General features: G+C 38.1%; 1 protein-coding gene across 1 annotated transcript in view; it reads right to left on the reverse strand.

Moving 5' to 3' along the window:
• DNAI4 (dynein axonemal intermediate chain 4) overlaps positions 1-24,648 on the reverse strand; it is a 108,452-nt gene that overhangs the window by 47,971 nt on the left and 35,833 nt on the right. The window contains exons 7-9 of the mRNA XM_003411142.3: positions 17,782-17,921; positions 10,276-10,428; positions 1,412-1,606 (exon numbers count right to left, since the gene is read on the reverse strand). Of these exons, the coding sequence (XP_003411190.2) occupies positions 1,412-1,606; positions 10,276-10,428; positions 17,782-17,921 (488 nt within the window). The remainder of the gene's footprint in view (positions 1-1,411; positions 1,607-10,275; positions 10,429-17,781; positions 17,922-24,648) is intronic.

Here is a 24,648-nt window from a genome sequence, read left to right on the forward strand (position 1 = left end):
AAGACAAATAATCCAATTAAAAAATGAGCAAAGGATATGAACAGAAACTTCACCAAAGAAGACATTCAGGCAGATAACAGGCCTGAGAAAATGCTCATGATCATTAGCCATTAATAAATGCAAATCAAAACTACAATGAGATACTATCTCATCCCAACAATACTGGCACTAATCCAAAAAACACAAAATAACAAATGCTGAAAAGGTTGTGGACTACTAACTAGATAGTAAACAAATGTCATCTTTTAAAGGGAAGGACAACACACAATATAGGGTAAGTCACCACAAATGGAAAAAGGCATAGCAGTTGCCTAGACACATCCAAGCACTTTGAAGGACCGAGTAGCTGGGGTTGGGGGCTGGAGACCATAGTCTCAGGGGACATCTAGATCAATTGGCATAACATCATTCATAAAGAAAATGTTCTACATCCTACTTTGCTGAAGAGCATCTGGAGTCTTAAAAGCTTTCAAGCAGCTATCTAAGGTATTCCACTGGTCTCACCCCAGCAGGAGCAAGAATGAATGAAGAAAGCCAAAGACACAAAGAAAATATTAGCCCAAAGGACTAAAGGTCCACATGGACCAGAGACTCCACCAACCTGAGACAAGAAGAACTAGATGGTGCCTAGCTACAACCACCAACCGCTCTGACAGGGATCACAAGAGAGTCCCAGACAGAACGGGAGAAAAATGTGGAACAGAATTCAAATTCGTGAAAAAAGACCAGAATTTCTGATCTGACAGAGACTGGAGGAACCCCTGAGACTATGGCCCCCAGACACCCTGCTAACTCAGAACCGAAACCATTCTCGAAGCCCACTTTTCAGGCAAAAATTAGACAGGCCTATGAAACAAAAAACACATGTGAGGAACATGCTTCTTAGTTTAATCAAATATACGAGATCAAATGGGCAACTCCTGTCCAAAAGCAAGACAAGAAGGCAGGAAGGGACAGGAACTGGATGAATGGACACAGGGAACCCCAGGTAGAAAGGAAGAGCATGCTGGCATATTGTGGGAATTGCAACCAATGTCAAAAAACGATATGTGTATAAACTTTTGAATGAGAAATTAACTTAAGCTATAAACTTTCACCTAAAGCACCATAAAATTAAAAAAAGAAAAGAAGAATATTACAGAAACTATAGAAGTAAGCAATGAACTAAATGCAGGGACAAAGAGGAGGAAAAAGTCATAGGTGGTTATGAAGTTTTGAAACTAATAAACTACATCACCCTGTGTCAGCTCCCTAGTCCGGGGCTTATGGCTACTCACATGTTTAGTGCTAAAAGTATATAAACCTATCTGTTGATAAGTTTAATCCAGTCTGAAGATTACTTTTAAAAATATGTAGTAATTTATTTTTTTAATTATTTGAGCTTATCTACATGTCATTTTTTAAAAAATACCTTTTAAAACAGGAAGCTGACGATAAGCTGCAAGCTTGGACTGAAATACATTTTCCATTAAAACCCGTTCCATAAAAAATAAGTCTTGATGAAATTTGTCAGATTTTAATATTGCTTCTGAGTGGTCTTCTTCATCTTCATGGATTTTAGCAAGAATTACATTTTCAATATCCATTAGAGAACTTGCTTCACTATCTGCAAAATACAACCATAACGCATAGTGATAAAATAATCCAAGTATCACTACATGGCTTATGCACTCTAAAGAGTTAAGATATGGCATTTCCCGATTTCCATATATTTTACTTCGGTTCAACAACTTCAGTAGACATTTCTTGAATATCTTTTATGTATCAAGCACATGCAAGACACACATATGTTCTCATTTTGGAATTCTTAACCATCCAAAAATATACTGTTTTTCAGAAGATAAGCAAGGATAAACTTCATGAGATAATTTCTATATCTGCAATTTTTTATTCAAGTTAAAATAAGATTATTACTGGTGTTATGGATTGATTTACGCCCCCCCAAAATGTATGTCAACTTGGCTAGGCCATGATTCCCAGTATTGCAATTGTCCACCATTTTATCACCTTATGTGATTTTCCTATGTGTTGTAAATCCTACCTCTATGACATTAATGAGACAGGATTAGAGGCAGTTATGTTAATGAGGCAGGAAACAATCTACAAGATTAGATTGTGTCTTGAGTCAATCTCTTTGGAGATACAAATGGGAGAAGCAAGCAGAAAGGTGGGGGACCTCACGCGACCAAGAACAAAGAACCAGGAAGGGAGTGCATACTTTGGGCTGAAGATCCCCATGCTGAGAAGCTCCTAGACAAGGGAAGATTGATGACAAGGACCTCCCCCCAAAGCTGATAGAGAGAGAAAGCTTTCCTCTGGAGCTAGCACCCTGAATTCAGACTTCTAGCCTTCTAAACTGTAAGAAAATAAACTTCTATTTGTTAAAGCCATCCACTTGTGGTATATCCATTATATCAGCACTAGATAACTAAGACAACTGGTCTCTAGATAAAGGTATGATTTGATGATTGCTTTATAGGAATATTATTAATTTTTTATTACTGCTGTTACAAATTACCACAAACTTAGTGGCAAAAAATAACACAGATTTTGTGAAACATTTCATAACATGAAGGAACCTGGAAGGCATTATGCTGAGTGAAATTAGTCAGTTGCAAAAGGACAAATATTGTATAAGACCACTATTATAAGATCTTGAGAAATAGTTTAAACTGAGAAGAGCACATCCTTTTGCAGTTAAAAGAGGGGGGACGGAGGGAGGGTGGGAGAGGAGTATTTACTAATTAGATAGTAGATAAGAACTACTTTAGGTGAAGGGAAGGACAATACTCAATACAGGGGAGGTCAGCACAACTGGACTAAACCAAAAGCAAAGAAGTTTCCTGAATAAACTGAATGCTTCGAAGGTAAGCGAAGCAGGGGCAGGGGTTTGGGGACCATGGTTTCAGGGGACATCTCAGCCAACTGGCATAATAAAATCTATTAAGAAAACATTCTGCATCCCACTTTGAAGAGTGGCGTCTGGGGTCTTAAACGCTAGCAAGCGGCCATCTAAGATGCATCAATGAGTCTCAACCCACCTGGATCAAAGGAGAATGAAGAACACCAAGGACACAAGGTAATTATGAGCCCAAGAGACAGAAAGGGCTACATGAACCAGAGACTACATCATCCTGAGACCAGAAGAACTAGATGGTGCCCGGCCACAACCAATGACTGCCCTGACAGAGAGCACAACAGAGAACTCCTGAGGGAGCAGGAGAACAGTGGGATGCAGACCCCAAATTCTCATAAAAAGACCAGACTTAATGGTCTGACTGAGACTAGAAGGACCCCGGCAGTCATGGTCCCCAAACCTTCTGTTGGCCCAGGACAGGAACCATTCCCGAAGCCAAATCATTAGACATGGATTGGCCTGGACAATGGTTGGAGAGGAATGCTGATGAGGAGTGAGCTACTTGTATCAGGTGGACACTTGAGACTATGTTGGCATCTCCTGTCTGGAGGGGAGACGGGAGGGTAGAGGGGGTTAGAAGCTGGCAAAATGGTCATGAAAAGAGAGACTAGAAGGAGGGAGCGGGCTGTCTCATTGAGGGGAGAGTAATTGGGAGTATGTAGTAAGGTGTATATAAGTTTTTATGTGAGAGACTGACTTGATTTGTAAACTTTCACTTAAAGCACAATAAAAATTATTTTAAAAAAATAACGCAGATTTATTATCTTACAGTTCTATAGGTTAAAAGTCTGATATAGGTGTCAGTGAGCTGAAATGAAGAAGTCAACAGGGTTATGATCCTTTCTGAAGGCTTTAGAAAAGAATTTGTTTCCTTGCCTTTTCCAGCTAGAGGCCATCCACATCCTTTGTCCTTCAGAGCCAGCAATGTTGCATCTTTCTCGCCCTTCTTTTGCAGTTACATCTCTTTCTGATTACTGTGCAGAAAGATTCTCCACTTTTAAGGACTCATGAGGTTGGACCACGTCCTGAGATAACCTGTGATAATCTCCTATCTCGAGGCCCTTAATGTAGTCATATCTGCAAAGTCTCTTTTGCCATATAAGGTAACATATTCACGGTTTACAGGGATTGGGGTACGGGCATCTTTGTGCGGGGCATTATTCTCTCACACTACTTAGTAAACTCTTATTTTCAAAACAGAATCAAAGTAACTTTGTTTCTGTGAAGACGGAGTACGTTAGCCTTTTCCTATTTCTCCTGCTAAATATAACTAAAAACCCTAGGTGTTATGTGGAAGACAAACATAAGAAGTATCTAAAAGGTGGAACGAAGCAGAGCAGCTAGTGACCTCAGAATGCAAGGAAATGACTCAATGATGTGTTCTCTAGGTTTTCTTTTGGCCTCATGTACCCCAGACATGGAACTGAAGAAGCCTAGCAACCTGGAAACACCAACTGGAAAGACAAAGAAAAGCCTCTACAGAAGCCTGCTCTCTCTTGCCAGGAAAGGGGTGGCCTAGAAAGACAGAAAACTTTTAAACAATAACCACTCTGCTCCAGCCAAACACCACAGAAAAAGTTGTGGCTCACCCTCACCCACTCCAGCAAAGGCTGAGTTGTCAGCTTAGACTTCGGCTCTTTCTAGGCTGAAACAAGGCATGCCAACCAGCCCTTGCCTCCACTAGTGGGTGGTGTCAGACAAGGCTGAGTAGGGAGACAGGACTTTCACTCCTACCAGAAATAACAAAAGTCTCCTCTTTGTGGTGTTAGTGGAGCGATCACTTGGGAGCCTAGAATTCCACTCTTGCCCCTCCCCCTTCCCACTGGAATGGTCAGAGTTAGACTGGTAGAGAGCCATGACTTTCATCATCGCCAAATAGTAATGAGACCAACCTCCCATGTGTTGCGTCAGAGGAGGCCACATGCCGAGCAATAATGAGGCACTCCTATCTCTCCCAGCCAGAGAGGTATCAATGAAAGTCTAGTGGAGAGCTAGAACTCCCACCTCTGGCCAGCAGTAATGAGGAGACTCCCTTCTCCAGGTGTCAGTGGAGGCCAAGTGGGTAACCCAGACTTCTAACTCCACTTGGCAATAATGAGGCAGTGCCCTCCACTTTCCCTGCTGAAGTTGTACAAAACAAAGCCAGCTAAAATGCAAGGTTCAAATAAGACCCAGGCTCTCATAATGTAATACCCAAGATGGTCAGGTTTCAATAAAAAATCAACCACCATAATCTCAACTTAATGAAAAAAGACAATCAATAGACACCAACACTGAGTGATAAAGTTGTGAGAATTATGTGGCAATTTAAAGCAGTCATCATAAAAACACTTCAACAAATATTTATGAGCACACTTGAAATAAATCAGAAAATATCAAAGAAATAGAAAGTCTCAACAAAAGAAAGAACCAAATGGTAATTTTTCTTTCTCGTCTTTCTTTCTTTCTTCCTTCCTTCCTTTCTTTCTTTCTCTCTCTCTTTTTCTTTCTTTCTTTCTTTTTCTTTCTTTCTCTCTCTGTCTCTCTCTCTCTTTCTTTTTCCTTCTTTTCTTGTGTCCATTCAACTAGTTCCTGCCCCTTCCTACCTCTGGACATTTGGCTTGTGTATCTGATTGAATTAAGAAGCACACTCCTCATGTGTATTATTTTTTGTTTTATAGTCCTATGTAATCTTTGTCTGAAGAGTGGGCTTTGGGAATGGTTTTCGTTCTGGGTTAACAGAGCATCTGGGGGACATACTTTCGGGGGTTCCTCCAGTCTCTGTCAAACTATTAAGTCTGGTCTTTTTACATGAATTTGAAGTTTGTTCTACATTTTTCTCCTGCTCTGTCCAGGACTCTCTGTTGTGTTCCTTGTCAGGGCGCTCATTGGTGGTATCTGGGCACCATCTAGTTCTTCTGGTCTCAGGCTAGTGGAGTCTCTGATTCATATGGTCTTTTTTTTTAGTCCTTTAGGCTAGTATTTTCCTTGTGTCTTTGGTGTTCTTCATTCTCCTTTGCTCCAAGTGGGCTGGGACCAATTGATGCATCTTAGGGGGTGCTTTCAAGTTTTTAAGACCCCAGATGCTACTCACCAAAGCAGGGTGCAGAACATTTTCTTAATTAACTTTGTTATGCCAATTGACCTCGATGTCCCCAAAACTGTAGTCCCCAGGTCCTAGCCCCAGCTACTCTGTCCCTCAAAGGGTTTGAATGTGTTCAGGAAACTTCTTACCTTTTGCTTTGGTCCAGTTATGCTGACTTCCCCTGTATTATGTGCTGTCCTTCACTTCACCAAAGATGATACTTGTCTACTATCTAGCAAATTCTCCTCCCCGCACCCCAACCCTCATAACCATCAAAGAATGCTTTCTTCTGTATTTAAGCCTTTTCTTGAGTTCTTATAATAGTGGTCTCATATAATATTTGTCCTTTTGCGATGGACTAATTTCACTCAGCATAATGCCCTCCAGGTTCATCCTTGTTGTGAGATGTTTTGCTGATCCAAATGGTAATTTTAGAACTGAAAAAATATAAAAACCTCAATGGTTGAGCTCAACAGCAGAATAGGAAGGGCAAAGGAAACAATCAGTAAACTTGAAGAGAGAATAATAGAAATTACCCAATCTGAAAAACATAGAGAATATAGTCTGGAAAAAAAAAAAAGAACAGAGCCTCAGGGACCTGTGGGACTATAACAAAAGATCTAATATTCATATTATCAGAATCCCAGAAGGAAAGGAGAATGAGGGTGGAGCTGAAATTAATGACAGAAAAAAAGAAGCCAGAGAGAAATAAGGATAAGAATTATTGGAGAGTGGCACAAAATATTTAAAGTGTTAAAAAAAAAAAAAAAACCAACCTAGAATCTTGCACCCAGTGAAATTATCCTTCAAAAGGTGAAGGTGAAATAAAGATATTCTCAAAGACTGAGAAAATTTGTCACTAGTAGATCTATCTTGCAAGAAATGTTAAAAGAGAGAAGTAAAGTGATTTAGGTCAAAAATCAGAATCTACTTAAAAAAGAGAGTCAGAGAAGGAATAATGGTAAAATAAAATATTTTGTTTTCTTATTCCAAATTGACCTGATAACTGTTCATTCAAAGTGATAACAGTAGTGAGTTATTGGTTGAATACAGCATATGGATAAGTGGAATGAATGGTAGCAGTGTTATAAGAGATAGGAGGGAGGAATTGGAAAGACTGTTATAAGGTACCTGCACTACCCATGAAGTAGTATAGTGTTGTTTGAAAGTGGATTTAGATTAGCTGTAAATGTATATTGCAAACTCTAGGGCAAACAATATAAAAATTTATAAGACAGAGTAGAACTGCCCCAAAAGGTTTCCAAGGCTGTAATCTTTATCAAAGCAGACCGCCACATCTTTCTCCTACAGAGTGGGTGGTGGGCTCAAACTGTGCTGACCTTTTGGTTATCAGCCAAGAGCTTTAATCACTGCACCACAAGGGCTCCTTAATAATTGATAGCTATGAAAAGAGAGAAGATGCAGGTGTTCATGGAGGGGGGAAGAGTGGAATAGGTGGAGCACAGTGGATTTTGAGAGTGATGAAACTACTCAGTATGAAACTATAATGGCAGACACAAGATATTATGCATTTGTCAAAACCTATAGGGCTGTATAGCACAAGGAGTGAACCCTAATGTAAACTATGGATTTTAGTTAATAATAATGTATCAATATTAATTCTTCAATTGTAACAAACGTACCACACTAATGTAAAATGTTAATAATAGGGAAAACTGGGTGCCATGGGCAGGAGGATAGAGATGGAATGGGTATATGGAATTCTCTATACCATCTAGTTGATTTTCCTGTAAATCTAAAACTGTACTAAAAAAAGTCTATTAACTATAAAAAATAATCTAAAGTCTTATTTTAAAAGAAAAAAAAATCTCTGAGGGAATATATTTTTCCACTGTGAACTGCGATATTACTTTACATTCAAAGACAAAAATTATGGCCCTTTTTTTTTTCATTGAATATGACACATAGAAAGTCAAATACAACCAGTACATTCAAACTTTAAGTGAAATAGAAACACTTCTTAAACCAAATACTGATTATATTTAACTTTTTCTCTTTGTTTGCAGTACAAGCTCTCAAATCATAGAGGCTGCTATAGATTTAATTGTATCCCCCCCAAAATGTGTGTTAACTTGGCTAGTCCATGATTCCCAATATTGTGTGGCTGTCCATCATTTTGTCATCTGATGTGATTTTCCTATGTGTTCTAAATCCTACCTCTAAAATGTTATTAGGAAGGATTAGAGGTAGTTACATTAATAAGGCAGGACTCAATATAAAGATTAGGTTGTATCTTGAGTCAATCTCTTTGGAGATATAAAATAGAGAATCCAGCAGAGAGACAGGGGGACCTCATATTACCAAGAAAGCAGTGTCAGGAGCAGAGCACATCCTTTAGACCTAGAGTCCCTGAGCTGACCCAGGGGAAGATTGATGACAAACCCTTCCTCCAGAGCTGACACAGAGAGAAAGACTTCCCCTGGAGCTCGCACCCTGAATTTGGATTCCCAGCCTACTAGACTGTGAAAGAATAAATTTCTGTTTGTTAAAGCCATTCACTTGTGGTATTTCTGTTATAGCAGCACTAGATAACTGAAACAAAGGTGATCTAGTCACAGTTTTTACTAAAATGTTCTTTACATTTTTGATAAATCTGATCATTCATCTCTGTTACCCATCATTTTGTGTTTTCTATTTCTTCCCTTATTCTAGTTCTGGTCTCCCCTATCTCCTTGACTGGTCATGAAAACTAAAATAAAATATATCTTTCTGTTTTAGTTATTAGATATGGTTTTATTATCCCTTTTTGTGTTTAAAAACACACACATACATACATGAAACAAAACCCCACAAATTGAGGCCTATTTTTCATTTGGGACCTTCCACTTGCATGTTTTCGTTGCTCAGTGACCTTACAATCTTGATATAAAGTCAATGGCCTTCATATTGGTCAATGGCCTTAATATCACAATTTTTATTAGTCAGTGGAGTAGGCATATCCAAGCCTAATGTCCCAATGTAAGATTCAGTCTGAGATAAAATTATTTTTTTCTAGCTCTTTTTGGTAAAGCAATTCACTGCATGGACATTCACACTTAAACAACAAAATATAATGTTTCTTTAGTGATAACTAATGATTTAGTCATCTCTTTCCTTGTCCTTTGGGAAAACAAACTGATCTTCATTATAAACATCTTCCAGGAACACATGGCTACAGTCTACATGACTGCAAGTATGATTGGAAAACAAATAAACAAACAAATAAGAGAATACAGAAGACATATCTAAAGTTTTTATTTAAAAAAACACATTAAACTTGAGAACAATTATAGACCATATTAAGGGTCCTCTAAAACTATATTCTCCTAAGGAAATATACTTGGTTATAAATAAAATAATTGATCTCTGAAAATTATGAATTCTATTTAAACTTGATATTTTAAAATATTTACTGCTACATTTATCGTTGAGTCAAACTTAGTGAATGTATACATTTTAGTTTAAGTTACAAAAATTGCCTTAAAATCAACTTGCCCAGTTATCACTCTTCTGAAGCAAGGACTAGGCTTTAAATGTATAATATCAATTTATAAGAAAAGGACTCAAAATTCTAGATTTGGGAGAGTAAAGTAATATAATCCCAAAATATTCAGAAGGAGAATTTAACAAACTTCTTATAACTGGACATAGCGGTAAAAATTCTTTCAAGTTACCAAGTATATTTGGAAAATTACAATTTTGTGTTGGTTTTAGCTATAACATTTTACCTTAAAACTTAGAATACTAAAATCTAAAGGTGTAATGCAGGGTTTCTCAACATTGGCAGTATGGACATTTTGGCTGGATAATTCTTTGTTGTGGGGCTGTCCTGGGTATTGAAGGATTTTTAGCAGTACCCTTATCCATAAGATGCCCACATAATCATGGCAACCAAACATTCCCTGGGGAGGGAAAATCACCCCAATTAAGAACCAGCATTATAATGTATATTATCTCCATTTCAAGTGGTCTCAATGCTAGTATATATTCCTTTTCTTTTGAGTTATCCAAAAATTACAGACCCCACATGTATGCATGAAAGAGAGCTTGGGAGCAAGTAAAGAAGCAGTAAAGACAGAACCTTTAAAACTCCTGGCAGGTATTTGAGAAAAAATAAATTTTTCAGTTCAGAATCCAAGACAATATGAAAGAGTAACAGTGCTATTTCTGAGTAACAGTTGTATTTTTAATGCTCCATCACAAAGAAATCATTGTGACTGCTGAGAAAATAATTTATTAAAAAACGTAAGATGAAAACAATCATTCAAAAAAACTGATACAAATGAAATCTTACTTTTTTCTGTAGTACTCCCTGGTACTCTTTGGTCCCGGTCTTTCGAGGGTATATTTGCCTTACTAGATTCAATTTTAGATGGTTTTACTGATGAAGATGAAAGTTCCACAGCATTATAAGAATCATACAAATCCCAAGCAGTGGACATTATGCCTAAGAAAAGAGACAGAAAGTAAAAATTATTTTAAACCAAATTCCAATATTTTAGGTTATACGTAACTAGTCATAGTGGATACTGTCATAGTGAAGAATATCTAAACCAAGGAACCAATTGTATTGAGTGCTCCATAGGTTTTTCAATGGCTGATTTTTTTTCAGAAGTAGATTGCCAGGCCTTTTAACTGAGGCCTCTCTGGGTGGACTGGAACCTAGCAACCTAGCATGTTAACATTTTGTACCACCCAGGGACTCTTTAGGAAAACATACTATTGTTTTACAACAATGGCAGAAAGGAAATAATGGGGATGAAGAAATAAATTATGAAGACACCTTAAGAGATCCTTAGTTGTCAAACCATCACCATCTACAAATATGTTTGTACTTACGAGATGCCTCAAAATTATCCTTATCATCCTTCCAGACCCTTAATTTCCTCCCTTCTACGTGATGTAGTAGTTAAGTGCTACAGCTGGTAACCAAAGGGTCAGCAGTTTGAACCCACCAGGCACTCCTTGGCAACTCTATGGGGCAGTTCTACTCTGTCCTATAGGGTCACTATGAGTTGGAATCGACTGGGTGGCAGTGGGTTTGGTTTTAGTTTGGGTTTACCCCAATGCAAGTGCAGTATAATAATCTCAGCAGTCTGTCATTATAGGGCTGCCTTGGTGATATGGACCTGGACAATCATGTTATATACGGTCCTTTTTGGAGTCTCTGGGTGGCAAAAACAGTTAAGTGCTCACCTAAAAACTGAAGGATTGGCAGTGTAAGAAAATGTTGGCGATCTGAAAGATCACAGCCGTTGAAAACCCTACGGAGCACAGTTCTACTTTGAAACACATGGAGTCTCCATGAGTCAGAATTGACTTGACGGCATCTACTTTGATTTTTTACTTAGGGTTAACATGTAACCTATTCTGTTGTTGTTGTTAGGTGCCGTCAAGTCGGTTCGGACCCATAGCGACCCTATGCACAACAGAACGAAACGCTGCCCCGTCCTGCGCCATCCTTAAAATCGTTGTTATGCTTGAGCTTCTTGTTGCAGCCACTGTGTTAATCCACCTTGTTGAGGGTCTCCCTCTTTTCCGCTGACCCTGTACTCTGCCAAGCATGATGTCCTTCTCCAGGGACTCATCCCTCCTGACAACATGTCCAAAGTATGTAAGACGCAGATCTTTTTTTATTTGGAATTACCTGATTCCATTTTTATCAAGTCAAATTTCTGATATACCTATTATGTGAAAAGAATAAATTTGGGGGGAAAATGACAGGCTGTTCTGAAGAAATTCGTGGAACAGTATGGTTATCATCTTCTGTTTTAAAACTCAATCCACATGCACAGGTTGAGAAATTTTGTTCCTTAGGTTAGTTAAACTTATTCAAATGAGCAAATGCAACAGTGGTCTCCAAATTAAAAATGACAATGCTGTTTATCTTCAGATAAAAAAAACAATGCCCACAATCCCTTTCACTGCTAGTTTATAATGCTTGTATAGAAATTATTTTATCAGTGGACATGTAACAATCTATTCCCACATGCTAAACTTACTAAACTTTCAGTTAAAGAAAAGTGATTTTATAAAGAGTTCTTTTTGCCTGAAAATCAAAACAATCTGGTTCTAATAAATGCAACTACCTCATTGCTAGAGCTGTTATTTTCATAGTGTAAAATGATGGCATTAAAGAGCTCTGGTATCTAAAGACATTTTTAAAGGGTAAGAACGTTAACTCACATTTCATAATATTTCTATTTTAATGAACTTAGTAGCATCTAACAAAGTCATGCACAGAATAAAGACCTAATATATTTTGCTGAAATGAAAAGTGTACAATTACCATGATCATGAAGTAAGAGACTTTAGAAAGAAATCATGTCTTTGAATATCAAATTATTTAACTTTCTTTTCTTTCCTTTAACTGAAAATTTGGGAAGTTTAGCATATAGGCATATATTGTTACATTTATTCACTGATAAAACAATTTCTATATAAATTGTTATAAATTAGCAATGAGATTGGGCAATTCAAAGTTGTTTCTTATTTGAAGATAACAAATAACATTGGTAATTTTAGTTTGGGGATCATTTTTACACTTTTCACTTGAATAACTTTAATGAGCCTAAGGAACAGGAAATCTGAAATCATATGGCATAATATTATGTGCAAGATTGACAATAAAACAAATGATTGTGACTTCCCAATTTTACACTGTTATATACTATGAAAGAAAGCTTATTCTAACTAGTATCAGAAAAAAGTATTCCTAATGATACCTGTTTTTCAGCATTTCTGAGGCTGAGAAATAACTAAATAGTTTTTATAAGGTTAAAACATTGTTTCTATTAGTTTAATTCAGATCATAAAAGAGTAGCAATTGGCTATGTAACATTTATAGAAAAAATAGTTTTACTTTTTGGCCAAGTAAAAAGACATAGAAAAAAAAAAAGATAATACAGAAAACTAAAAGGAAGGTAAATATCATTTGTATTTCCATCAGGTGATATTCCAGAGATAATAACTGCTAACATTTTAGTGTATGTCCTTCCACAGATTCACATATACATTTATATGTACATGAACAAACGTGTATTTTTTAATAAAAATTAGCTTGTATCATGAATACTTTTATTAAAATTTTTTTGATTGAACCGTAATACACATAAAAGAACCTTGCTTTATGAGACCTGGGAAGTTATACGATTTAACTGTATTTGCACAAGTTAGCCAGGGGCACTAATACATTTGCTGAATAATTCACTCATTTGAAATGCTAACATCATCATCAATTTCTACATGTATACTGTTTTTTGTTTTTTTTTTTTGTTAGGTGGAAAACTTACTCCCAATTTTTGTGAAACTCTACAGAAAGAATCTCATCTAAATTAACGCGTGTGGCTTCTCTCTAGCCCACATTCACTCAGTCCCAGGGAAGAGGAGTGGCTCGTCCGAAAGGCGAGCTGCGGAGAAGGAATTGCAGCACAGCCATCTCTGAACTCTCCTGTTAGACCTGCTCACGTGCAGAAAGGATGTGTTCCGGTCTGCTCTTAACCCTGCAGGGAGGTCTATGCGTGTCTGTTTGTGCCAGTTACTGATTGGTAAGATCCATTCCGGAGAAAATAATCAGCAAGTCAAATTGGCTGTAAGTTAAAGGCTACATTTTTTTCAATTAACATTATTAGTAATAAAGGTAATATTTTGACTTCCAGCTCTCTGACTCCTGCATATATCTTCCAGTTTTGTCCAAACTCAGGCAGGGAAGAGGTATTTTTTTTTTTTATTGATCTATAAATCTCTGATATTTACTTGATCCTTAGTGTGACCTGTCTTTCATTCTTATTAAAAAAAAAAAACTTTAATGAGAAATATATCCTGCTTACAAAAGAGTGTATGACACCTATATGCACAGTGTAAAGAAATAATACCATGTGTCTACCAGCCAGAATAATAAAACATCACCAGCTGCTCGGAAGCCCCCTGTACACTCTTCCATTACAACCTCCTCCCCCCCAGTCAGCCCCCATATAAATATCTACTCTCCTAACTTTTGGGTTGATCACTCCCTTGCTTTTCTTTAAGGTTTTTTCTTCCTAGAGCAGGTCTGCTGATGTCCTGTCCATACTCCTTCTGCCTTGCCTCTTACTGGAAAATCTCCAACTGCCAGCACCTGAATTTCTTTGCATGGGAATACCTTTGGCCACTTTGATGCCCACAAATCAGGCCAGAAATTCCGGGGAACTAACAAGCCCTTCAGTCCTCAAATACTGACTTAGAAAGTTAGACCCTCAGATGGGATAACTCTAGCTCCCAGAGTTTTCTCTAGTAAGACTGAATTCCAGTTACCCAGAAAGGTAATTTGCTGGATAGTATATCCTTTATTGGCTGCCTACCCTTTCCTGTCTCACTTGCTCGATCCTATACCAGTGTTTCCAAGGATTACCTCAAAAATAAAGTTGAGGTACACTCAAAACATTTTCTCAAGGTCTACTTGAAGAGCCCCATGTAAGACCACCCTCTATATTTTACCTATATATTGTCTAGTTTAGAAAAATGGAATAGTAAACACTAATATAGACATATAAGAAAAGAAGAAATTTCTCATTATTAGATGAGGACTCCCGGGAGAAGATAGAAAAATCTCTGGGCCATAGTCTAATTTCAGTTTCCCTGAGTGTTTATACATCAGTTATGGGGAAGTCACAGGGCAAAATCATTAGTAAGTCATTCCCCTAGTGAGGGCATCTGGGAAGCCAGGGACTGAATGCCCAGTAAAATACGGTCAGAGTAAGTGGGCTGCTATAAGCTCTTTATTTTCTGCTCGCCACAGCCTCTCTGCAGCTCTCAGGAGTAGAGTAAAATAGAACCCGTCTATGTGATAAAGTGAGTTTCTTCAGTTTATCTAAGCAGCCCTCATGGGAGGAAGAGAAAAACAACATTAGAAATGATGAAGGCAATCTAGATCAGAGAAAAATATGGCAGATTCACCTGAACAGTTTGTCCTCAGGTTACAAGGATGGTATAATGTCAGCAAGAATGCAGTTGATGACAGTAATCAATGTGTCAGTCTGGAGATACATTCACTGCTCTAATGTGAATTGACTGTCCTCTACCTTTGGTGTACAGCAGAAATCCTAGGCTTTCCTATCATTGTCCTGAGAATTCCTATCACTTCACTCCTATGTAAAATCTGGATTTATGGTGTTCAATTGTCTTCCTCTTTCTTGATTTATGATTTAGTTTTGGTTGAACACACTTTTTAGTAACTTCTTGAGAAAGCAGGTGCCATGAATCAGAATCAACTTGAGGGTAACTTGTATACCTATGTATGTACTCTTATTTAGAAGTAGGGTTTTGTTTGTTACATTAATGAGGCCATCAGTGTAGGGTTTGTTCTAAATCTAATCACTTCTGAGTGCTATAAGAAGCACCATAGATACAAAAACAAGCAAGCAAGAACAACCAGGGGAAGATAGATGCCATGTGAAGGTCACCAAGGAATCTAGGAAAGCCAGGGCTACAGACACTGAAAGAGACAGGATCTTCCTCCACAGCCAAAAGAGAAAAAGTTTTCCCCTAGAGCTGGTGCCCTGAATTCAGACTTCTAGCTTCTTAAACATTGAGAAATAAATTTCTGTTCTTTAAAGCACCTACCTGTGGTATTTGTGTCACTGCAGTACTAAGAAACTAAGATAAGGTCCAGCTTCATTCTTTTTTCCGTCCAGTTGTCTCAGCAGCATTTGTTAAAGAGACTACTCCCTCCCCACTGAATGTTCTTGGCACCTTTGTCAAAAATCATTTGGCCATGGATGTTTGGGTTTATTTCTAGACTTTCAATTCTATCCGTTGTATGTCTATCCTTTTGCCAATACCACACACTTTTGATCACTGTAGCTTTATAGCAAATTTTGAAATAGGGAAGCATGAGTCTTCTAACTTCGTTCTTTTTCAGTATTGTTTGGGTGTATTTGGAGCCCCCTGAAATTCCATATGATTCTGAGGATCAGTGTTTCCATTGAAATTTTGATAGAGATTGCATTGAAATCTATAGATTGCTTTGGGAAGTACTGCCATCATAACAATATTGTTTTCCAATCTATAAACACAGAATGTCTTTCAATTGTTTTGATCTTTTCAAAGAACAAACTTTTGGAGTTGTTGATTTTCTCTGTTGTTTTTCTATTCTCTCTTTTGTAGCCCTCCACTCTAATCTTTATTATTTCCTTCTTTCTGCTGGCTTTGAGTTTAGTTTACTTTTCTTTTTCCAGCTCTTTAAGGTGTAAACTAGGTTATTGATTTGAGATTTTTCTTTTCTTTTTCATGTAGGCATTTGTAGCTATATGTTTCCTTCTAAGCACTGCTTTCACTGCATCTCATAAGTTTTGGTATGTTTTCATTCATTCTGAAGTATTTTCTAACTTCTCTTGTAATTTCTTCTTTGGTCCATTGTTTAAGTGTGTTGTTTAATTTCCACATATTAGTGATATTTCCAGTTATCCATCTGTTATTGATTTCTATTTTCATTCCATTGTGGTCAGAGAAGGCACTTTGGGTGATTTCGATCTTTTTAAATTCATGGACACTTACTTTGTGGTTTAACATAATGTCTATCGTGGAGAACATTTCATGTGAACTTGATAAAAAAGTGTATTCTGCTGATTTTGAGTGGAGTGTTCTGTATATGTCTGTTATGTCTCATTGGTTTATATTGTTTTTCAAATCCTCTATTTCCTCATTGATCTTCTGTACAGTTCTGTCCATTATAGAAAGTGAGACACTGAAGTCTCCAACAGTTATTGTAGAACTAGTTCTCATTTCAATTTTGTCAATTTTGCTTCATATAATTTGTTATATATTCTTCATGGGTTGAATCTTTTTTCAATATATAATGTCCTTATTTGTCTCTTGGAATGACTTTTTATTTAAGTTGACTTAGTCCGAAACTAGTATAGACATCTCAGCTTTCTTTTGGTTACTATTTGCTTCTTTTCATTTTAAACTTCTTTTGGATCTAAAGTGAGCCTCTTGTAGACAGCACACAGTGGGATCATGTTTTTTCATTCTGCCAATCTCTTCCATTAAATTGGAGAATATAAGCCCTTTACATTTAAAGTAATTACTGATAAGGAAGGGCTTATTTTTGCCATTTTGCTATTTATTTTTCACATGCCATATCTTTTTTGTTTCTCAATTCCTTCACTACTGTCATCTTTTGTTTGATTTTTTTGTAGTATATCATGTTTATTCCTTTCCTATTTCATTTTTTAGAAATGTTTTTATAAGACTAATTATTGCCTACTCTGATATTAGTCTTATAATCAGTCTTTATAAATATTTCATGAACATTCCAAGAGTACAAAGTTCTACCATACAGTATATAAAAACCAAGCTTGATGAATATGCTATTCAAATCTTCTATATCCTTATTTATTATTAACTTATTTGTCAAAATCTGAGAGTTAGATATCATAGTTCTCAACTACTGTTGTGATTTGACCAAATTTTCTTTGTATTTCTGTTTTTGTTTTACATATATCAACATTTATTTGTTGATTGACTGACTCAAAGAACATGTATTAAAACAGGGTAGTTTGTTATGCAGACTATAGGAGCCTGAGTGGAACAAGTGGTTTGCAATCAGCTGCTCACCTAAAGGTTGGCAGTTTGACTCACCCAGCATTTCTGCAGAAGAAAGACCTGGCAAAATCCTTCTGTAAAGATTACAGCCAAGAAAACCCTATGGAGCAGCTCTACTTTGTAACATATAGGGTCGCCATGAGTCAGAATCAACTAAAGAGCAATCATTGTTTTTTTGTTTTGTCTTATTTATTAAGAAGACTAAAACATGGATTACCTTTGTCCTCCATTATGATTTTGTGACATTGAACTTCTTTTGTCTTTGGTGCTCCATTAATAGTCTGCATCATCCTTTCAACATATAAGTCATTGCCTGCTCTATTTTTACAAAGAGTTTCATAATTCCTGTTTCTCTGGCTGTAAAAAATAAAGTATGCTCTACTCATAAATAAAATTAATTATCACATGTATCATCTCTTTATACAGCATTACCCTTTCCCTTACAATTACTCTCACTGTAAAGTGAAGTAAGAGTTCAAAATATCATTAGAAAAGATTTTACACTGAGCTACATTCAAAGGACTCTTTCATAGTATACCTCCCAACACCCGCGCTATTTTCATTCCCCATCAACAATAAACTAAAATTATATTCACATTGATTTTATGAACTTTAAAACAGACATTCAAAGTTATACATTTCCCACAAAGTACTACTTTTGTGGCATCCTACAAATATGTATTATTTTCTCAGTGGAGTGGTCCTGAGTATTTTTTTTTTCATTTCCATTATGATTTCTTCTTGATCCATGAGAAATTTATAAATGTGCTTTTGTTTAATTTCCAAATGTGTATATGAATATGTGTCTATGTTTTAGATGAGATTTATGTTACTAATTTTTAACTTTATCACATGTGGTCAGAGAATTTAGTTTGTATGATTACCACCTCTGAAATGTTTTGAGAACTTGCTTCATGGTCTTGTGCATGTGTGAGTTTTGTAAATGTTCCATTTTTGCTTGAAAAGAATGTGTGTTCCCTAATTATTGAGTACAGAGTCTCACATATGATCCTTAAGTTTTTTTTTTTCAGTTTTTGCATATTTATACTAGTTTTTTTGTCTGATTGACCTGGGACCCTGGTAGCGCAGGGGTTAAGAACTCAGCTGCTAACCAACAGGTCAGCAGTTCAAATCCCCCAGCCTTTCCTTGGAAACCCTATGGGGCAGTTCTACTCTGTCCTACAGGGTCACTATGAGTTGGAACCAACTCAACGGCAATGGGTTTTTATACTAATTTTTTGTCTGATTAACCTATCAATAGTTGAGAGAGGTGTGTTTAAATTGCCTACTCTGATATTAGTCTTATCAAATTTCCAATTTTTGCTTCATATATTTTCAGGTTATTTTATTAGAAGAATTCAATTTTATAACTGTCATGCCTTCCTATTGTTATGAAATGATCCTCTTTATCCCTAATAATGCTGTCAGTTTAATTGCTTCTCTGTAGGTGATATGTCTTTTTTACTTTCTTTTTTTCCCCCCCTTTCTATTTTTAAAATCTTCTTTTTATATTTGGTGTTCTGGAGTGTCAGCAGAATGCACCAAATACATTTCTTTCTTGTGGACTTCTTTTCATTTATTTCTATTTCTGTGGAATAGTGACTTTCAATAGTTTAGCACTCTTTGCATAGTATCTCTCCTCCATTCTTTCTATTCTGCCCTTCTGAAACTCTGATTAGATGTATATTAGACATTCGTTCTATTATCAATATCTTTTTTAACTTCTCTTTCATATTTTATATCCTCTTGTCTCTCCCAGCTTCATTCTGGTGTAATTTGTTCAGATCTGTTTTCCAATTCATTAAATCTCTATTCAGTTATGTCTAATATACAACATTTAAAACCAATGTTTACTTTTTAATTTCAACAAATACACATGCACACACACATACACTTTTTGGAGGGTTTTTTTTTCTGAATCAGACACATTATTTTGATAGGTTTTGTTTGTTTGTTGATTTAGAAGGTTTTTGTTTTGGAAAAGCTGTGCAGAAAAAAATTCAACAAAATGTTGCTGTGAAAAGAGACAACCAAACCTAAAGCATTAAAAATATTCAGATCAACCAACTAGCTCAGAAGACGGAAGAAGGCCAAGAATGGGAGGAAGAGTCACAGTCTGTCATGCAGACAGCTGGCCTCCAAGGGGGAAGGCCATTTCCCTGAACACTTTGTAGAGGAAGACAGGGTAGTCACAGGGCTGAAGTGGCAGTGGCTCCCAAGGCTGTCCTCTAAAACACACACATCTGACACGGGCTTTGCAATCCTGCCATGGACTTTCATGATGATACAGACCAGGCCCAGGGAGCCCTGTCCATCCCCAGCTTTGTCAGGAGCGTCGTACCAAGCCTTCAGAAGGAGGGTGGGGGAAGGATCATGGAGGCAGCTGCTTTCAGGGCAAGTATGCTAGACTGAGGTCTAATTGCCATACCAACATGTCCAAGGTCCAAGTCTTAGGCAGGAAGATGAGGGAGAGATCAGACTAGTCAGTTGTTTCTGGGCCTTAGGTCATTAAAAGGACAGGCATGTCCAGGGGCTCTTCCCAGCCTCTACCAAAGCCCTCCTCCCAAGTGACCCCAGTGCTGTCTCTGTTGAGATGCTCTTCTGGCCTGGCCTTCTCACCCAGGCATGAGTGGAGGTCCCCATGACCCACACCACTGGCTTGCCCCTAAGAAATGAGGATGGAGGCCTGCCCGACTGGGACCAATCCCTTGTCCAAGACCTTCACACCAAAAGCTTCTGTTCAGCTGGAGGAAGATCCTGTGGCTCTCTCTTGACTGTTCTCTGGCACTGTTTCCTCTGTCCTGTGTACCTTGAGAAGGCCCTCACCCCACCCAAGCAGAGTGAGAGGATGCTTTTTAGGCCTCAGGATTCCAGATGGGATCATCAGGAGTGCTTTACCCCAGAGATACCAGTTAGGTCTGGAAGCTGGGAGCACTTTCCAAGCTTCCCCAATTTTGCGAAGGAAGAACCTATCCCATGTTGAATCTGTCGGGCCCTGAGGTCAGCACATCTGCTCCTCCTCTTTCTCCTGCAACAGGTCTAGGGATAGGTGCTGATGAGGGAGTCCAGGGCACTCTTGACATTCTGGGACAGATTCCAGTTCACTTGATCCGGCAGGTCTGAGGCAAGGGGACCAGAGGTGGTAGGAGGGTCCCCACTCTCAGTCTCCTCCTCATCTGGATCCTTGCTGGCACAAAGTGGCCCTGTTTCAAGCTCTGTCCCCTCCTCCCTGGCTTTTCGGCTCCATTGGGGCCAGTGGCAGCGTCCACTCCTACAAACTGAGTCAGAGGCCACATTCCTCTGGTTCCAGGGCACCTCCAGCATGTAGAACACGGTCCAGAAGATGGTAAAACAGCCTACCAGCACCAGGGTCTTGAGAGTGTTAGGGGTGATGGTGTAACCATCCATCTCGGGAATTTTCAGCCCAGGTAGGCAGGGCAGAGAGAAGCCATCATGAAGGTATTTTCCACTCATGGCACTTTGTGATACACTCTGTGTGTCCCTGATGTGTACTGCGCTCCACACAGGGTTATATAGGGTCAGCTGCCACCGCCAGAGGATGCCAGCCTGGAGCTGCTCATCTCCTACATCCCTGATAATGAGTCTGTAAGTCCCTTTTGCCCCTACCCCCCAGCATACACAGTGGAGAAGTTCCAATCATTGAAGCCATTGGGATCTGAGTCCACGCTGCGGGGGGCAATGATAAGGGACATCATGCTGCTGGGGCAAAATAGTTTCAGTTCCAAGCTGCCATGTCATGGATGAGTGATGAAGACTGTCACTGCCATGTGCTCCAGGGTCTTCAGCCCTGACATCTCCAGGCCCAAACTGCTGACTTGCTATACACTCCTAATTGCTCTCCCCCTAATGAGACAGTACACTCCTTCCCTCCACTTTCTCGCCTCATGTCCATTCCAGCAGCTTCGGGCCACCTCTGCCCTCTTATCACCCCTCCATACAGGAGATGCCCACATAATCTCATGTGTCTACTTGATCCAAGAAGCTTGTTCTTCACAAGTATCATTTTACATCCCATATTGCAGTTCAATCCCTGTCTGAAGACTTGGCTTTAGGAATGGTTCCTGTCATGGGCTAACAGAAGGTCTGGGGTCCATGCCCTCCAGGGTCCTTCTAGTCCCAATCTGACTATTAAGTCTGGTCTTTTCATGGGAATTTGGGGTCTGCATCCCACTGCTCACCTCATCCCTCAGGGGTTCTCTGTTGTGTTCCCTGTAAGGGCAGTCATCAGTTGTGGCCAGGTACCATCTAGTTCTTCTGGTCTCAGGATGATGTTGTATCTGGTTTATGTGGTCCTTTGTGTCTCTTAGGTTCATAATTACCTTGTGTATTTGGTGTTCTTCATTCTTCCTTGCTCCAGGTGGGTTGAGACCAATTGATGCATCTTAGATGGCCACTTGCTAGTGTTTAAGACCCCAGACACTGCTATCCAAAGTGGGATGCAGGATGTTTTCTTAATAGATTTTATTATGCCAATTGACTTAGATGTCCCCTGAAACCATGATCCCCAAACCCCTGCCCCTGCTATGTGGGTCTTTGAAGCGTTCATTTTATTCAGGAAACTTCTTTGCTTTTGGTTTAGTCCAGTTATGTCGTCCACTCCTGTATTGTGTGTTGTCTTTCCCTTCATCTAAGATAAAACTTATCCACTATGTAATTAGTGAAAACCCCTCTCCCTCCCTCCCCATTCTCATAACCATCAAAGAATATTTTCTTCTCTGTTTAAACTGTTTCTCCCATTCTTATAATACTGGTCTTATACAATATTTGTCCTTTTGCAACTGACTAATTTCACTCAGCATAACGTCTTCCAGATTTCTCCAAGTCATGAAATGTTTCACGGACTCATCATTGCTCTTTATCGATGCGTAGTATTTTCTTTTAGTATTCCATTGTGTGAATATACCATAAGTTATTTATCCAGTCATCCGTTGATAGGCACCTTTGTTGCTTCCAACTTTTTGCTATTGTAAACAGTGCTACAATGAACATAGGTGTGCATATATCTGTTCGTATAAAAGTTCTTCTTTCTCTAGGATATATTCCAAGGAGTGGGGTTGTTGGATCTTATGGTAATTCTATTTCTAGTTTTTTTAAGGAAGGGCCAAATCGATTTCCAAAGTGGTTGTACCATTTTACATTCCCACCAGCAGTGTATACGTGGTCCAGTCTCTCCACAATCTCTGCAACATTTATTATTTTGGGTTGTTTGGATTAACACCAACCTCGTTAGAGCGAAATGGAATCTCATTGTAGTTTTGATTTGCATTTCTCTACTGGCTAATGATCATGAGCATTTCCTCATGTATCTGTTAGCAGCTTGAATGTCCTCTTTGGTGAGCTGTCTGTTCATATACTTTGGCCATTTTTTAATTGGGTTACTTGTCTTTTTGTAGTTGAGTTTTTGCAGTATCACGTAGATTTTAGAGATCAGGTGCTGATCAGAAATGTCATAGCTAAAAACTTTTTCCCAGTCTGTAGGTAGTCTTTTTACTCTTTTGGTGAAGTCTTTGGATGAGCATATGTGTTTGATTTTTTGAAGCTCCCAGTTATCTGGTTTCTCTTCGTCATTTTTAGTAATGTTTTGTATGCTGTTTATGCCATGTATTAGGGCTCCTAACGTTGTCCCTATTTTTTCCTCCATGATCGTTATCATTTAAGATTTTACATTTAGGTCCTTGATCCATTTTGAGTTCATTTTTGTACATGGTGTGAGGTATGGGTCTTGTTTCATTTTTTTGCACAGGGACATCCAGTTATGCCAGCACCATTTGTTAAAAAGGCTGTCTTTCCCCCAATTAACTGACTTTGGGCCTTTGTCAAATATCAGCTGCTCATATGTGGATGGATTATGTCTGGATTCTCAATTCTGTTCCATTGGCCTATGTATCTGTTGTTGTACCACTACCAGGCTGTTTTGACTACTGTGGCAGTATAATAAGTTCTAAAATCAGGTAGAGTGAGGCCTCCCACTTTCTTCTTCTTTTTCAGTAATGCTTTACTTATCTGGGGTCTCTTGCCCTTCCATATGAAGTTGGTGATTTATTTCTCCATCTCATTAAAAAATGTCATTGGAATTTGGATCGGAATTGCATTGTATCTATAGATGACTTTTGGTAGAATACACATTTTGACAATGTTAAGTCTTCCTAGCCATGAGCAAGGTATGTTTTTCCACTTATGTAGGTCTCTTTTGGTTTCCTGCCATAGTGTCTTGTAGTTTTCTTTGTGTAGGTCTTTTACATCTCTGGTAAGATATATTCCTAAGTATTTTATCTTCTTGGGGGCTATTGTAAATGGTATTGATTTGGTGATTTCCTCTTCAATGTTCTTTTTATTGGTGTAGAGGAATCCAACTAATTTTTGTATGTTTATCTTGTATCCTGATACTCTGCTGAACTCTTCTATTAGTTTCAGTAGTTTTCTTGAGGATTCTTTAGGGCTTTCTGTGTATAAGGTCATGTCATCTGCAAATACAAATACTTTTACTTCTTTCTTACCAATCTGGATGCCCTTTATTTCTTTATCTAGCCTAATTGCTCTGGCTAGGACCTCCAGCACAATGTTGAATAAGAGTGGTGATAAAGGCCATCCTTGTCTAGTTCCCGTTCTCAAGGGGAATGCTTTCAGACTCTCTCCATTTAGGATGATGTTGGCTGGTGGCTTTGTATAAATGCCCTTTATTATGCTGAGAAATTTTCCTTCTATTCCTATTTTGCTGGGAGTTTTTATCATGAATGGGTGTTGGACTTTGTTAAATGCCTTTTCTGCATCAATCGATAAAATCATGTGGTTCTTGTCTTTTGTTTTATTTATATGATGGGTTACATTAATTGTTTTTCTAATGTTGAACCATCCCTGCATACCAGGTATGAATCCCACTTGGTCATGGTGAATTATTTTTTTGATATGTTGTTGAATTCTATTGGCTAGAATTTTGTTGAGGATTTTTGCATCTAAGTTCATGAGGGATATAGGTCTATAATTTTCTTTTTTTGTGGTGTCTTTACCTGGTTTTGGTATCAGGGATATGCTAGCTTCATAGAATGAGTTTTGGAGTATTCTG

Source organism: Loxodonta africana, chromosome 3 (assembly GCF_030014295.1).
Source record: "Loxodonta africana isolate mLoxAfr1 chromosome 3, mLoxAfr1.hap2, whole genome shotgun sequence".
NCBI classification, from domain to species: domain Eukaryota; kingdom Metazoa; phylum Chordata; class Mammalia; order Proboscidea; family Elephantidae; genus Loxodonta; species Loxodonta africana.